Genomic DNA, 16,556 nt, shown 5'->3' with positions numbered 1-16,556 from the left:
TTTCCGGTTAAATATCTGTTTAATGTATGTGTATTTCTTCTTTGTTGAAGCCTCTACAGACAATGAAGAGCAGCTACAATTTCCACTGGAACTTTGCTCTGATCCTCTTGTTTCTCAGCCATACTCACCAGCTAAAGGTTGGTTAAATGAAAAGAAAAAAATAATCCTATATGGTGTTCCACTCACTTGCTCCCTCATTGCTGGTGGAGTGTATTCTCTTGAAAGCAGCTATGTACCATGCTTTGACATTCTGTGCTACCTCAGATGTAATGAAATGCTCTGCCCTTCAGTCAGATTTCTCAAGCATTAGATAAGAAGGATTGGTTAGCACACTTCTCTCCCCTTTCTTTGTCCTCTCACTTGTTACTTAATAAGAATTTTCCACCTACTGCTCCATTTACTGTATTTAAATCATCATAAGTGGAACCTTTGTCCCTGTGCAGCATTTAGTTTATTGGACTTCTATCGCCCTGTCCCGTGCTGCCTTGTTTCTTCAAGTTGCACATGTAAAATGACTGCCCACAATACCAGATTCAGAAATTCAAATAACGTTAATAAAATGCATCTCTGTTTATTCGTGGCAAAGAATGTTTTATCCTGTGAACTTTGACTGTTGGGCTGAGAAAAACGGCTTATGATTTTCCTTGAACAATTTTTTAAATAAAGGATGTTCATTACTTAAGAGGGAGCAAGTGAAAGGAAACTTAAGTTTTCCTGACAAATGGCTATTATATTGCTTGTTTAGTGGTTCTTTCCATTGTTAAACAGCTATTGCATTCTACTCCAAAGCTGGCTGCATTTCAATAATGGATGAAGTGTCTCTTGTATAAGTGTGTTAAAGGGCAGATTGGCAGCTCCTATAAATCAGTTCCATTTACTTCAGCACGTATAGTAGCTGAGACTGTGGCCCAAATTGTTTTGGAATGAAATAAGTTTAGTAAACGAAGGAGATCATTGTTTATTATGAACATTTCTTTTTGAATGGTTAGAGAGCTCCCTCTTCTACCTGTTGTATAACATCACATATGCTATAAAAGAAGAGGTTTCACCATTGTTCTGCGCACTCTGGCAGATCAAAGCAAGTTCGATATAACGCGGTTTTACCTATAACGCAGTAAGATTTGTTTAGCTCTTGAGGACAGCGTTACATCAAGGTAGAGGTGTATATATAGAGAGAGAATGGTGCCCTTTCAAATATATAGTTTATTTAATCCAAAGGTAGAACATGTTTCTGCAAATTAGCCTCTGCCTCAGCATCCTAGCTGGGGGTAGGGAAGCAGAGGGTGATGGAGGAAGGGGCAGAGTTACCCTTAGTCCATCAACCCAATTTAAGTCCATCTGCATCCTCCATCCAGGCTCTTGCAAATGGGGCCCTTTTGACCCAGGGCCTCTTGTTATAAGCTGAGGAAGAGTTCTCCATCTGGGTTCAGTGTACCCAGAGAGTTTAAATCTCAGCAACCCTTTTCTGGAACAGCATATAATTCCTCTGTGATCTGGAGTTCTTACTGTTACTTGTTGAGGTCATCCCACTGGGACTGGGTTTTGCAAGGGCTTGGCATTCACAGGTCTTCCCTTTGAGATCCTGTTCCTGCAAGTAGCACTCTTACTTTTTTTCCTTCCCTGGTGAGCTCCATCACCCTGGGAAGCCCTTTGCTTAGGAGCATTTCTCTGAGCTCTGACTTCCTTTCTGAGCCATCATAACTCTTTATAAGGCCACCATGTTCTTTAACTAGTTAATTGCCACTCAGCTAGTTAAGCAATTATCTTTCCCCGGGTAGATCTGGGTTTGCTCATTCTCCTTAATGGATTCCGCAGTTAAGATGGATACTTGACCACCTCTGTCCCTTAAGGGCCAGCCCACATGATAGATAAGCACTGGAACAGGTTATCTGGAGAAGTTGAAGAATTCCTGTCATTAGACATTTTTAAGAACAGACTTGATATATTTAATCCTGTCTCAGTGTAGGGGATGGACTAAATGACCTCTTGAGGTCCCTTTCTCCTTTATGTTTCTGTGATTCTGTGGAAGGTCTGGTATACATATACAAATTCTGTGCAAAACAGAGATGCTTCCCTTTATTTTAAACTCCACATGGATATTTCAAAGTTATCTTCGTTTGTTTTACTAAGGCATTGGGTATTATTTAGCCTTCCAAGTACTCTGGTGTCCATCATTGAGTGCCCTGGATCTCTCATGCCTTTGAGAGTCAATGCGCTAACAGTTCAACTAGTTATACAGGAAGAACAGTTGAAAACCCCGGCATAACCATGTCCACCTTTTGGTTTTTTTCCCTTCAACCCTCTTTCCCCACTGTAATCACAGTGAAGGGGGAGGTGAAACCTTCGTCATTTGTGTGGCAGCAGGAGACCATTCTCCAAAGATTACATTCATTGTTTTGGTAACTGGCTCTCTTAATTCTCCATTAAATTAAGCGTGATGACATCCCTGATGTGACACTTTCTTGGTTTCCATTATTTTATTGCACAAACTAGCCTTCTTTCAATATGGATTTCAGTGTTAACTCACTGCAGTATTAGTGAGTCTTCAGTATCTTTTCACTCTATTAATACTAGAACACTTATTTGCATACTAGCCACTGCCCAGTAGAGGGTAGTCTGTTCATATGTAAGTAAATCACCGGTGTCAGTGTTCTTCACATTTTGTTATATTGTACAGTACACTCTTCTGGAATCTTTTTTAACTAGACAGTTATTTAATCTCTTTTGACTGTTTACATATAGGCATCAGGGTATCAAAGTAATTATATAACTATCTCAAAAGTAAATTAGCTACTCTGATGATGATCCCCCATATTTTACTTACTGTTCTGTGAGATTATCATTAGCTTTAGTATACTGGCACAGAATCTTCTGGTATATTAAGCACTAATGAAAAAAGAGTGCCTTTATCATCCCTGCAACAGAAGTCTGCAACGACTCATATTCACATAATAGCCTGCAGACTTTTATATATTATCTCATTTTAAAGCTTTCATAATACAATTTATGGCTTCAGTATGTTGTTGTTACTACTGTTATCGCCACCACCACAGTACATTAAAGGGACACACAGTCATCTTGATCTAATGTTGGTAAAGTAAAACCTAATATTAGTATAACTGAAAAGTTAATGCAAAGAACATGTTTCTCTCTTTTTCACTTTTAAATTGTTCATTTGGTGGCATTTTTTGTATATCTGATTTCATTGTTTTGTTGGTCAGTTGTTTGTCCTATCTCTCATACTAGCTTGATGGCAGTACTCTCATGCAACTCTGTGGTAGGGAGCACATGCTCTTTCCTAGGCCTTTCAAGAGGATGTTTACTTGTAACAGCAGCAGAGTTTGGGTCCAGAAGACTGAGTGGAGGCCTTTTCCCAGAGACCCATCACATGTTCTGGGGTTCATAGCGGTCTGTGAACAGTGGGAGCCCCTTTCAGTCCCTGGTACCCTGACAGAGTTTGGGCACTTTGTTCTTCCTCCCCTATAATCCTGAATGTGTCTGGTAGCAATGGGAGCATGGAAGTGGGGCAGTTGAGCCTCTATCTTCCCTGCACCAGGTTAGGGAGCAACAGCAGCAAGGGAAGGGGTTGTGAAGCCCTCTTCTCTACTCAGATCTCTGGAGAGTAAAGGAAGAAGGAGTCCTTGACTTATTAGGTCTCCAGTACAGGTCCTGGAGTAGTTTAGAAGTTGAGAGATCATACTTCGATGCTGTTGCTGAAGATGCTGGCCAACAGACAGGTATGTGAATGGAGGGGCAAGAGGGGGCTCTTGGTCGCACCCACTCTCCCTTGCTGTGAAGACTCTTCAGAACATCAGCAGGGAAATAGGAGCATCTTAATACAACTTTAAAAATACATTTAAAATACATATGTTCTAGTATTTAAAGGGTAATAATTCAGAAATGTGAATTTCTTAAAATTAGAGAATTTGTTTAAAATGTCAAGTTGAGTGCCCTATTAAGATGCAGCAGATGTTTTAAAACCAGCACAATTTATATAAGTAAATATTAGTATGAATTTGAGTTACTTTACTGTTGTTGTTCTTATACTTGAAAGAGAGAAAAGAAGCTATGATCAGTGTAAATAAAAAAAAATCCACAGACCTAGTAGTCCCAGAAATTGTATTATTTATAATTTGATTTATTTAAGATTGACTTTCTGTCCTATCTGTAGTTTGGTTCTGATAAGACTATCCTACATTATGAAAATTACCCGTTGCTGACAATGGGTGTCAGTAATGAGTGCAGCTGAATCAAAGTTGGAGCACAGTGTAACTGCAAGTGTAGGCAAAGTCAGATTGTGTACAAGTCTTTTTCAGAAAGAAACATGATGTGTCCAGGTCTAGACTTGTAATTAAACTCTGTTTCAGTACCAGTTAAGCTGCACCACTGCTAACAGCTCTAGCAAGCAGTGAGTATTGTGGCTCCATGTGATACTGTGCTAGCTATTTCATTTAGCCATTCTGAGTAGCCAGAGACCAGTGATAACCCATTTAGCTAGGATCAGATTTTAAAAGTGCTATCTGTTATAACTGTGACTGTTTGTTAACAGACTGGAAATGCAGGTTTCATAGGAGAGACCTGGATGACTTTTGTAAAACTGTGGCGAGACTGTCAGATGAAAGTACAATAGTTTAGTTGTTCGATAACTACACCTTGATCGTGCAAGGACAATATAGGTGGACTTGAGCTTTCCATACATGCTGCCAGAGTCTGCCCACATGGTTTTCCTTGCAAGATCTGGGCCTTAGCCTCTGCAGCATTTACTGTTTGGTAAAAGGCCCTGGTATAAGTAATCTTAATAGTAGCCATGTTACCAGCCCTCTCGATTTAATCATGAAACTCGTGGTAGTTGATGGTTTTACTTAAAGCCCAGTTCCTGGAATCCTGTGAGTACATGAGTATCTCTGCTTTTGTTTTTAAAGAAATAAGTTCCTAGACCTCATGATTGTGGAGAAAAGTTTGGAAGTGTGACCTGAATGCACCCTGAAAGCTTAGGAAGAAAGAATAAGAGTCCTAAATTTATAATTTTTTTAAGTAGAGAGTTGCGTACTCTGTTTCTTATGGTAGTCTGAGTGGTACGCCCAATGAGCGAGACCTGCATATTAAGCTGTGGCCCTGATTTTCCTCTCATACCAATAGGAATCAGCCTTACAGACCGACAGATAGAAATGCCATCAAGTTGAGTGGAGGGCCTTTCTTAACTGTGCCAAAAAACTCATGGATTTATAAACTATTATGACTCTTTGGCATCTAGTTCTTGATATTTGAACTTTGGAAGTTGGACAATACAAACAGTTCAGACTTTTACTCAGTAAATTATAGATATATATAAGGAGGAGAGAAAGGCTGTACCTTGTTTCCAGTATCTCATCTGAAAGTCACAATTTCTTTTAAAAATCAGCAAAAAGTGGGAGGCTGAATTCAGTATTGCCTCTCAAGTAACCATTTGTAGATGAGTTCAGCTAAGCAAGCCTTTCTTCTAAAATGTTTTATGAAGTCTTCTATAATTTGAGCAGAACACTTCTTGTGCTCTCAAATAAATGTAGAAGAAAGAGTGAGACAGATCCATGACATCTGTTGAGAAGGTATTGGATGTCTGCAAATTTCTCATTAAGTACTAACTCTTTAATGCTTGACCCCAGAGTCAGATAGGACTGAGTTAAATATGTTTCTATGTTCTACCATTAGTGTCGTCTTATTCCTCAAGGCTGAGCAGGAAATTCCCTAGGCTAGAAACAAGTACTGTATAACTGACCCCCTTCATTTTCAGTTTAAACCTTTTTTTTTTTTTTTAATCTAGGGCATTTTTTCCCTCAATTTTCACCCTACCATTCAAATATATAAAAAATAACTTGTTTTATTAGGAAAAATACATTGCATGAGATATGTGTTATGATAATACACTAGTTTGTGTGTATACTGAAGCAAGGCTATGTAATAGTCTAGAAGATACACACAATAAACAAACTCTGAAGTGCGTACGCATCTGAACATACTGATGAATTTCACCGTCCTCCATGTACACATTTCAAGCTGTTAGCTGATAAGAGTTTAAAGGTCTGACACTCTAAAATGGGAAGAAAACAAAAATCAGTATCAGAATACAATTCAGAACACAAGGAAATAATTGAAGGTTAAAACAAAAACAAAAACTGGAAAAAAGGATGAAGTTGAGTGTATTCTCTGCAAATGATGTGGCCCAATTATGAAATGTAAATATTTATAGGCTGATAGTTCTAAGTCTACAACAGTAAAATTTATTCAAATGAAAAGTTTTGTTTGACGATTAGAGATATATTGTTTTCTTAGGCCTGGTCTACACTACGCGTTTAAACTGAATTTAGTAGCGTTAAACCGATTTAATCCTGCATCCGTCCACACAACGAGGTCCTTTATATCAATATAAAGGGCTCTTTAAACCGGCTTCTGTACTCCTCCCCGATGAGAAGAGTAGCGCTGAAATCGATATTGCCATGTCGGATTAGGGTTAGCGTGGCCGCAAATCGACGGTATGGGCCTCCGAGCGGTATCCCACAGTGCACCACTGTGACCCGTCTGGAAAGCAATCTGAACTCGGATGCACTGGACAGGTAGACAGGAAAAGCCCTGCGAACTTTTGAATTTCATTTCCTGTTTGGCCAGCGTGGAGAGCCCACCAGCACAGGTGACACACAGAGCTCATCAGCACAGGTAACAATGCAGTCTCCTGAGAATCGAAAAAGAGCTCCAGCATGGACCGCATGGAAGGTACTGGATCTGATCGCTGTATGGAGAGAGGATTCCATGCTAACAGAACTCCATTCCAAAAGACAAAATGAAAAAACATTTGAAAAAATTTCCAAGGCCATGATGGAGAGAGTCCACACCAGGGACTCAGTGCAGTGCCATGTGAAAGTTAAGGAGCTCAGACAAGCCTACCAGAAAACCAAAGAAGCAAACGGAAGGTCCGGGGCAGGGCCGAAAACATGCCGCTTCTACGCTGAGCTGTGTGCAATTCTAGGGGGGTCCACCACCAGTTCCTCACCCCTGTCCGTGGATTCTGAGGTGGGGGTGGTAATCTCAGCCATGGCTGAGGATTCTGCGGACGGGGAAGATGAGGAGGAAGAAGAGGAGGACAAGTTTGCAGAGAGCACGCAGCATTCTGTTCTCCCCAACAGCCAGGAGCTTTTTCTCACCCAGACGGAATTACCCTCTCAGCCCTCCCAAGCCACTAGCCCAGACAATGAAGCCATGGAAGCGACCTCTGGTGAATGTACCTTTGTAAATATAAAACATGGTTAAAAAGCAAGCGTTTTTTAATGATTAATTTGCCCTGAGGACTTGGGATGCATTCGCAGCCAGTACAGTTATTGGAAAAGTCTGTTAACATGTCTGGGGATGGAGCAGAAATCCTCCAGGGACATCTCCATGAAGCTCTCCTGGAGGTACTCCAAAAGTCTTTGCAGAAGGTTTCTGGGCAAGGCAGCCTTATTCCGTCCTCCATGGTAGGACACTTGACCACGCCATGCATGTAGCAAGTAATCTGGTATCATTGCATGACAAAGCCTAGCTGCGTATGGTCCTGGTGATTGCCAGCATTCAAGCAACATCTGTTCTTTATCTCGCTGTGTTATTCTCAGTAGAGTGATATTGTCTATGGTAACCTGGTTGAAATTCAGGAATTTAATTAAGGGGACAGAGATGGCCATTCCTACTGGGCTGTTTGCCTGTTGCTTAAAAGAAATCCTTCCTTGCAGGTAGCCAAGCAGGGGGAGGGGAGGTGAGGAGAGGAGAGGGGTGGAATGACGCTGAGTTTTTTCACGTTTGGCTAGCAGGGATCTTTCCTGCTACCAGCCACGCTGTGGGGGAAGAAGGGGGATGTTTAGCAGTGATCTTCCATGATACTTGCCAGAGGGGGAGGGGTAAAGCGATCATCCCAGAGAATTGGATGGGGGGGGTGGTTTCTGCTGCTGCATGTTAACAGGAAAGAAGCAGCACTGAATAGGATTTGCTTGGTATTTGGGAAAGGAGGGCACTGTGTATATGAAGGCTGCAGAAGCCGAAAGACAGTGGCTTACCATGGATGCATGCAAGCTGAATTCTGCTGCCCGGACCTGTGTCTGTGAGATCTCTAATGCCAGAGCCGCAGGCACTCAATATTAAGATGCAAAATGCGACCTTGTAGTGAAATCACATGTGCTATGTAAGGTGAATAGTGTTGTTCACCGTGAAAGAGTATAAGCATTGTTCTGTAAAATGTATCTTTTTAAATATTTCTCTCCCGTTTTTCCCTCCCTCATGCAGCTGCAAATTTTTCAAGCCTCCCTACTCCATCTCGAAGGCTCTCTCAGATAAGGCGGCGGAAAAAAAAAAGACGCGAGACAAAATGTTCTTGGAAATCATGGAAGTGACCCGCAATGAAAGAGCTCATCTGAATGAGTGGAAGGACGTGGCATCAAATTACAGGAAAGATGCCAGTGAACGTGAGGACAGGAGGGACCAATGTGAGGATAGGAGGGACGAACGTGAGGAGAGGAGAGACACTCGAGATGAGAGGTGGCGGAAGGAAGATCAGAGGTGTAGGCAGGACGATCAGCGGTGGCGGGATGCAACGCTGGGGCTGCTCCGTGATCAAACTGACATCCTCCGACGTCTGGTGGAGCTTCAGGAACAGCAGCAGGGTCACAGAGTGCCGCTGCAGACCCTGTGTAACCACCTTCACCCCTCATCACGTTCCATATCTTCCTCACCCAGACGTGTAAGAACGCGTGGGGGAAGGCTTCATGCACCCACCCACTCCACCCCCATGGACAGCCCAACCAAAAGGCTGTCATTACTTTGAAATTTTTTTAGTGGCCTTTTCCTTCCCTCCTATCCTCCTCCCAAACCACACCCGGGATACCTTGTCAGTTCTCTCTCTCTTTTTATAATGATTTAATAAAGAATACATGATTTTTAAACGATAGCGACTTTATTTCCTTAAGCAAGCTGTAATCAAAGGGGTAGGGTGAGTTGCTTACAGGGAATGAGTCAATCAAGGGGGAGGAGTTCATCAAGGGGAAACAAACACAGCAGTCACACCGTACCCTGGCCTGTGATGAAACTCGTTTTCAAAGCTTCTCTGATGCGCACCGCTTTGTGGTGTGCTCTTCTAATCGCCCTGGTGTCTGGCTGCACGTAATCAGCGGCCAGGTGATTTGCCTCAGCCTCCCTCCCCGCCATAAAGGTCTCCCCCTTACTCTCACAGAGATTGTGGCGCACACAGCAAGCAGCAATAACAATGGGGACATTGGTTTGGCTGAGGTCTGAGCAAGTCAGTAATGTGCGCCAGCGCGCCTTTAAATGGCCAAATGCACATTCTACCACCATTCTGCACTTGCTCAGCCTGTAGTTGAACAACTCCTGACTACTGTCCAGGCTGCCTGTGTATGGTTTCATGAGCCATGGCATCAAGGGGTAGGCTGGGTCCCCCATGATAGCTACAGGCTTTTCAACATCCCCAACTGTTATTTTCTGGTCTGAGAAGTAATTCCCTTGCTGCAGCCGTTCAAACAGAGAGTGTTCCTGAAGACATGAGCGTCATGAACCCTTCATGGCCATCCCACGTGGATGTTGGTGAAACGTCCCTTGTATTCCACCAGTGCTTGCAGCACCATTGAAAGCAGCCCTTGCGATTTACATACTGGGTGCCCTGGTGCTCTGGTGCCAAGATAGGGATATGGGTTCCATCTATCGTTCCACCACAATTAGGGAATCTCATTGCAGCAAAATCATCCACTATGACCTGCACGTTTCCCAGAGTCACAACTTTTCGTAGCATTAGCTTAATGATTGCTTTGGCTACTTGCATCACAGCAGCCCCCACAGTAGATTTTCCCACTCCAAATTGATTCCTGACTGACCGGTAGCTGTCTGGCGTTGCAAGCTTCCAGAGGGCTATCACCACTCGCTTGTGAACTGTGAGGGCTGCTCTCATCTTGGTATTCTGGCGTTTCAGGGCAGGGGAAAGCAAGTCACAGAGTTCCATGAAAGTGCCCTTATGCATGCGAAAGTTTCGCAGCCACTGGGAATTGTCCCAAACCCGCAAAACTATGCGGTCCCACCAGTCTGCTTGTTTCCCAGGCCCAAAATCGGCGTTCAATGGCTAGAACCTGCCCCATTTCCAGCAGGATCTCCAAAGCGCAGGGGACCGCAGTTTGAGAGAATTCTGTGTCCGTGTCCTCATCACTCTTGTCGCTGTGCTGCCGTAGCCGCCTCCTCCTCGCCTGGCTTTGCAGGTCCTGGTTCAGCATAGACTGCACGAGAATGCCCGAGGTGTTTACAACGTCCACGATTGCAGTCTTGATCTGAGCAGGGTCCATGCTTGCTGTGCTATGGCATTTGCACAGTTCACCCAGGAAAAAAGGCGCGAAACGGTTGTCTGCTGCTTTCATGGAGGGAGGGGAGAGGCTGTACCCAGAATCACCCGTGACAATGTTTTTTGCCCCATCAGGCACTGGGATCTCAACCCAGAATTCCAAGGGGCGGGGGAGACTGCGGGAACTATGGGATAGCTATGGGATAGCTACCCACAGTGCAACGCTCCGGAAATCGACGCTAGCCTCGGTACATGGACGAACACCGCCGAATTAATGTGCTTAGTGTGGCCGCGTGCACTTGACTTTATACAGTCTGTTTTACAAAACTGGTTTATGTAAAATCGGAATAATCCCGTAGTTAGACATACCCTTAAACTCAGAGGTGGCATTGTGTTCTAAGTTTTGTTTTAGTTCTGCAGCAAACCACATTGAATTCCGTTCATCAAAGCATTTAACCTACTGAATACTTTTCCCCCCATCCTTTCATCCATCAAATAAACCCCGGCATTTACCCATAAAAAGTAATAATAGTTTTTTTGCACCAATTTTCACCTTTTTTTGTTGTTGTAATAAACACTGATAAATTCCTGGGAAAAATAAAAACTAAAAACGAAGGGCTCTGTGTATAACAGCTTGTTATATAGTATACTGCTGAAAACATGGTCTAATCTCAGAGGTGAAAGAGACCATCTATCATAACAAAGAAAAAAAAAGAGAGCAGACATGACTATATTTCATAGAGCAACAAAGTCTATAGAAGAATTCAGCAAAGGTGAACCATGTGGAAAAAGCACATCATGGCGATACAGACACAATGTATTCTGAAGCTGCTCATTTCTCAGGCATGTTTAATGATTGTTCTTATATAATTCATGTGATAAGGAATGCCTTATAAAATCCATGGAGAATTTGTTGGAGAGTACTAGAGACAATCTTGATAGGGATGCTGTAGTACGTTGAATAAGTATATGAACCTTTGGAGAGGAAGAGAAAGTCCTATGGTCTTCATGCTTGTTGCATTCCTTCCCCAAACAATTTTGAGAGCTGTGTAAATGTCTTGAATGTATCACATTTTTTTGAGTATTGTTGTTACTCATTGAATAAAATGGGATTGGAATAAAGCAGTAATAAGTTGTGTAAAGGCTTTTAAAGCCTTGTGGGGAGCCTTCAGTGACTGGATCTTTCCACGAGGGAATAACAGTGGTTATTTGGGCCCAATATATTAGCCTATCCAGTATTTCTTATCAAGCGTGAATAATTTGACAGAAGGTAGGATCCTCCTGAAACAGATCCCATTTCTGAGCAGAGAAAGTACTCTCAGCTTAGTATAAAAATTGATTATAGCACTAAATTTCTTGGAGGTCACTGGTTACATCACCCTGATTCCACAGTTCTTTGCGTGTGAGAGTATTGCTGTGCCCATGTGAACCCTCATTGACTTCAGTGGAACTCTGTTGGGCACTGCAGCCTGCCCACATACAATGAATTGCAAAATTGGGGCCTTTGATGGCCTTCTTGCTTTATTTTGGGGGGAAGGAATATTCATCTTGGCCTGACTTCTCTTTTTCCAAAATGTGAACAAAATTGCTCAGTTATTTGAGTTTCATGGAAGTTAAAACTCTCTCTCTTCAAACAAATCATCTGAATTTTATGCACTAGTAACTGACTTAAAACATTTGAGGAAGAACTGATTACCCTTATGTTTAGATTGTCCAACACTTTTTCCATTATAAAATAATTTTGTGATCTGTTTTGAGGAGTTTTCACACCCCTGTTGTTTACAGCAGGCCTTTGAAATTTTGCACAAAAAAACCCCTACCTCAAACTAGGGTCGTCTTTTTGGTCCCATGAAATTTGTTGTTTTAAAGACTTTGATGGGCATTTCTTAAATAACAATAACTCATAATTTTGGCATCTCAGTAGCTATAGCTGTTTACCCAGATCATGGGTACCAGCATGGGAAGAAGCAGTTTTCACAGAGCTGTTACTTACCTCACCCTGTCTTGCCCACCTGTATGAGCGATGAGTGCACTCTGCCCCAAAGTACCAGCGAGTGTTACTGTCTTCATTCTGTGGGAAGTATGCTGTGTCAAGTATAGATCTGGTTCAGAGTACTTCCTAGGAGCCATGGGGAAACTGGAAGATACATTGTTTCTGAGCATCAATTTCTGTCTCTTCCTTCAGGGATAGCACAGTTACAACTTGCACATAGCTTGGGGCTTGGAACAAAGCCACAACTAAGTCCATAGGAAGTGCGGTATGCCATCCTCCCCCCTCGCTAATAAAAACCAATATGAAAAAAAATTGGAAAGCTTGCTCAGTTTCAGGTAGTTGAGGATGAAAAATTCCATTATTACATGTCTACCTTGATATAATGTTGTCCTTGGGAGCCAAAAAATCTTACCGCATTATAGGTGAAACAATGTTATATTGAACTTGCTTTGATCCACCGGAGTGCGCAGCCCTGCCCCTCCCCCACCCCCCCCCGGAGCACTGCTTTACTGCGTTATAGCCAAATTCATGTTATATCGGGTGGCATTATATCAAGGTAGCGGTGTATCGTGTAAAAACCTTTAAAATCATGTCTTGTGTGTTGGAACAACCTTAGCCAGTTCCGCATCAACAATTCTAAGAAAGTTTGAAGCATAGTCAAATATAATTTAAATATCTTAATTTGGATTAGAGTATTGCATTTTTACTGCTCTCTCCTCTATGTAACAGTCCTGTATGCTCTGCATTAATGTGCACCCAGTCAACTGGGTTAACCATTAATCTGCTCCATTGCATATATAGACTGTTATATTCCTCCCCAGCCCATTGTAATCTTTTATCTAAATTATACAGATTAGGTTCACTTAACTCTTTCTTCATGAATAACACTGTAATACTATTATAATTTTGTTTACCCATCTGCAGATTCTCTCTTGTTTTTGTCATTTTTTGTTAGCAAGTTGCTCTAAATAGTACTCAGGTACTTCTGACTGCCAAGGAGTATGTATAGTTTCATATCATAGTGTGTTTTAGATTTAATGGTGAAGTTGATTGATTTTACTATGCTACAAAAGTACATTAATCAAATCCACATAGAGTGTAGTCTTTACCGAATTCATGTTTGTACTGAGACTCTAAAATCACTATAGAGGAGGGTTTTTTCTGCCAGTTTAATCTCTAAAATCCTTTAAAAGAAGAAAAAAGATCCTTTGTACAACATATCTGTGCAGTTAATTTTGTTCATATGTGACATGAGTGGAATTCGTTTTGTCTTACTAGAGGTCCTGGAGAATGCAAGTTCCCACACAGGTATACCAGCTGCACAGAGAGGTGAGTTTACTTAATTTAGCCATAAGCCAGAACAGGGTGGACATTCCTGGGCCACTGGTCCACACTTTGGATTTGTCTTCATTCACCCAGGAAGTGTTTACCAGTTGCCTAGGAACGCATGCTCTGCTATGGCTTATTGATATCTGCATATGTTTTTAAAAAAATCACAAGAGATAGTTAAGATTATTTGCACTAATTAAGAGAGTCTTTCTGCATATAACTATATCTGCTAGAGAAGTAGTTCCTCAGAGAAGAGTTTTGTTGTTTAATTCATTTTGGCTTATTTTAATGTTAATTTGTATTCGTTTTTACAGAGTAATGTGCTAATGATCAGTTATTAAAAGGTCCTTGGATGCTTGCCAAAGTGTTCTCAAGACCAGTTTCAGGGGTACTAACGTAAAAACAAGACAGTGTCATAAGCAGAAAAACAACCCTTCAGTTTTAATTGTAAAAATGCCTTTTTTGGGGAAAAGTAATACTTCAAAATGAAAATTCTTGCACGTTAAAAATTGAGAGGTTGTTCCAACTCATGACTTTTACCCTAACCCAAACCATATGTTTTCAAGCTGAAGGCAGGGGAAGTGATTGATAGTTATATCCAGGAACTTTAAATTCATGATCAATAGCTCCTTGTGAAAAAAAGAACAGGAATACAACTTAAGATTAAATAGAGCTAAAATAACATTAAGAAACTAAAACTAGTTACTTAAGGTGAAGAAGCTAGAACTAGGTGTGATTTTATTTACACATTTCCAGTGACAAAGTCATAGTCAGTTGGTTCACAGCTGTGACATCACCAGTAATCAGTACACTGCTTTGGACAATATAGGATAGGACTGGACATTTAACTTTTCCTTTAAACAGATGTGAAAGGGATATTCATTCTTCCTCCGATACAGAAAATTGCTTCATCAAAAGGATCACTGAGGTGGGCAAGAGACATCATCCATATTTTTTCTTTGTTTTTTCTTTTGTTTTTCTGTCTGTGTTTTCAGCAACGTCAGTTGATTACAGTTCCTTTGCAGACAGATGCAACAGCTGGATAGAGCTCATTAAACTGAAAGCTCAGACCATAAGGCGTGGATCAAATAAGACAAGTAGGCGGCTGTTTCTACCACATTATGATAATCTGAGACATATCTCTGATTTCCCAGTGGTGGAGGGTGGAGTTTCCTACCCAGTAGTGGCATTGCAATTTGAAAGCACAACAAATATACGAGCGCAAAAACTGCAGATGCTTTCTAGTGTCTGTTTAAAAATAAATTAATTTAGGAATTATGAGTTAGTAGTTTAAATGCAGAATGCAGTCTTTCTATGTTGCTTACTAAAAAAGTTGCCAATAAAGTATATAGCTATAAATAGCCATGTTAATTGTATAACATATATGCATACACTCTGTGGGTGTAGGTGTATGTATAAACTTGGAAAATTTTTGGTGAGAAACAGGTAGCAATCATGTAGGTGACAGTCAAACCAATTATCATTAAATTAGCAACTCGTGAGTTATTCTTCAGTAGTTCTTTCATTGAAGATCTGTCTGTTTTTACTTAAAATAGTCAAGGTTAAGGTTATCTGAAAGTTGACAATGAAGAATTTTTTAATGGAAAATGCTGCACTGGGGAAACATGACAACTTTCACACTCTTCCTGTAGTAATTTGTTCCTCCAGCAGATATTTATTTCAAAATGTTGGCACTTTTTTTCCTTTACCTTCACTGATAACTGATTGTTGTATGTGCAGCTGCTAGCCTCAATGTTTTCTTTTGCAGGAATGCCACTCTTCCAAATAAATTCCATTGCAACTTTTTGTCTTTTTGCATGCATTGCATGATAATTTCCTTTCTTTCATGACATGGCTGAACATCATAGGCAGCTGAATATAATCACCAAGCTATTTGGAAACCATAAAGAAGAAGAGTTTTGTTTTAAGAACACGTCACTGATCATACTCAATAGTTACTTTCTTTTCTTTTCTTTTCTTTTTCTTCTTTTCTACCTTTTTTAGCTGCTTCTCTTGACAAAGCAAGTCCACTGGCTGAAGGACACTTGCGTCACCGTTCTGTTCCAGCATGCACCAATTCTACTGTCTCGGTTGTTAAGATGACACCTCTTTCTTTTATCCCTGGGGCAAAAATAACCAAGTATCTTGGGATAATCAACATGTTTTTTATTCGGGAAACCACTTCTTTACGTGAGGTGAGCTGTATATTAGGACTTTGCACTTTTTTGTGAATTGATAATAACAAAGCTAAATGAGTTTACTGTCTGAATTAACTGTATGGCACAGGAAGAGAGCTGACTTTTCACAACTTAGGCACTGTGTGCTAAGCAACTGGGAGTCACATAAAGGTGATCCTCTTGTTGTTCCTCTCACATTATAAAAAGGGCTGCTTCATTTGTTTATTCTTCAAATTGGTAAGAAGTGTTACTCACTCATGTAGCCAGTAAAATAGCATTACGTGGTCAGGGAGCTTACCAGTGGTCCATTATAATTGGTGGCCATTTTGGTATAGGCCAAACACAGCACAGCATCCAGACAAAGCTAAAACCAGCAAATGGAAAAATGTATATCTCTTGGGGGGGAGGGATAGCTCAGTGGTTTGAGCATTGGCCTGCTAAACCAAGGGTTGTGAGTTCAATCCTTGAGGGGGCCATTTAGGGATCAGGGGCAAAAATCTGTCTGGGAATTGGTCTTGCTTTGAGCAGGGGGTTGGACTACATGACCTCCTGAGATCCCTTCCAACCCTCATGTTCTATGATTTCAGTGGCTGTTGGAGCTCCTTTGGACCCTAAAATTGAGATTTGCTCAAATGCTAAAAACTGTTCCTTAGTTAAAGGAAACAATCAATGGTAAGCTTTCAAAGCATGTATGGTTTTTGTGGTTCCTTACTTAGTCTTA

General features: G+C 41.2%; 1 protein-coding gene across 1 annotated transcript in view; it reads left to right on the top strand.

Annotated features, from left to right (window-relative positions):
• The window catches only part of C2CD5 (C2 calcium dependent domain containing 5), a 126,899-nt gene that overhangs the window by 106,268 nt on the left and 4,075 nt on the right, over nucleotides 1–16,556 (top strand). The window contains 4 exon segments of the mRNA XM_030541432.1: nucleotides 51–137; nucleotides 13,608–13,658; nucleotides 14,654–14,755; nucleotides 15,663–15,853. Of these exon segments, the coding sequence (XP_030397292.1) occupies nucleotides 51–137; nucleotides 13,608–13,658; nucleotides 14,654–14,755; nucleotides 15,663–15,853 (431 nt within the window).

The sequence above is a fragment of the Gopherus evgoodei genome, chromosome 1 (assembly GCF_007399415.2).
Source record: "Gopherus evgoodei ecotype Sinaloan lineage chromosome 1, rGopEvg1_v1.p, whole genome shotgun sequence".
In the NCBI taxonomy this organism is placed as follows: Eukaryota; Metazoa; Chordata; order Testudines; family Testudinidae; genus Gopherus; species Gopherus evgoodei.
This window is presented reverse-complemented; position numbering and strand designations above follow the sequence as displayed.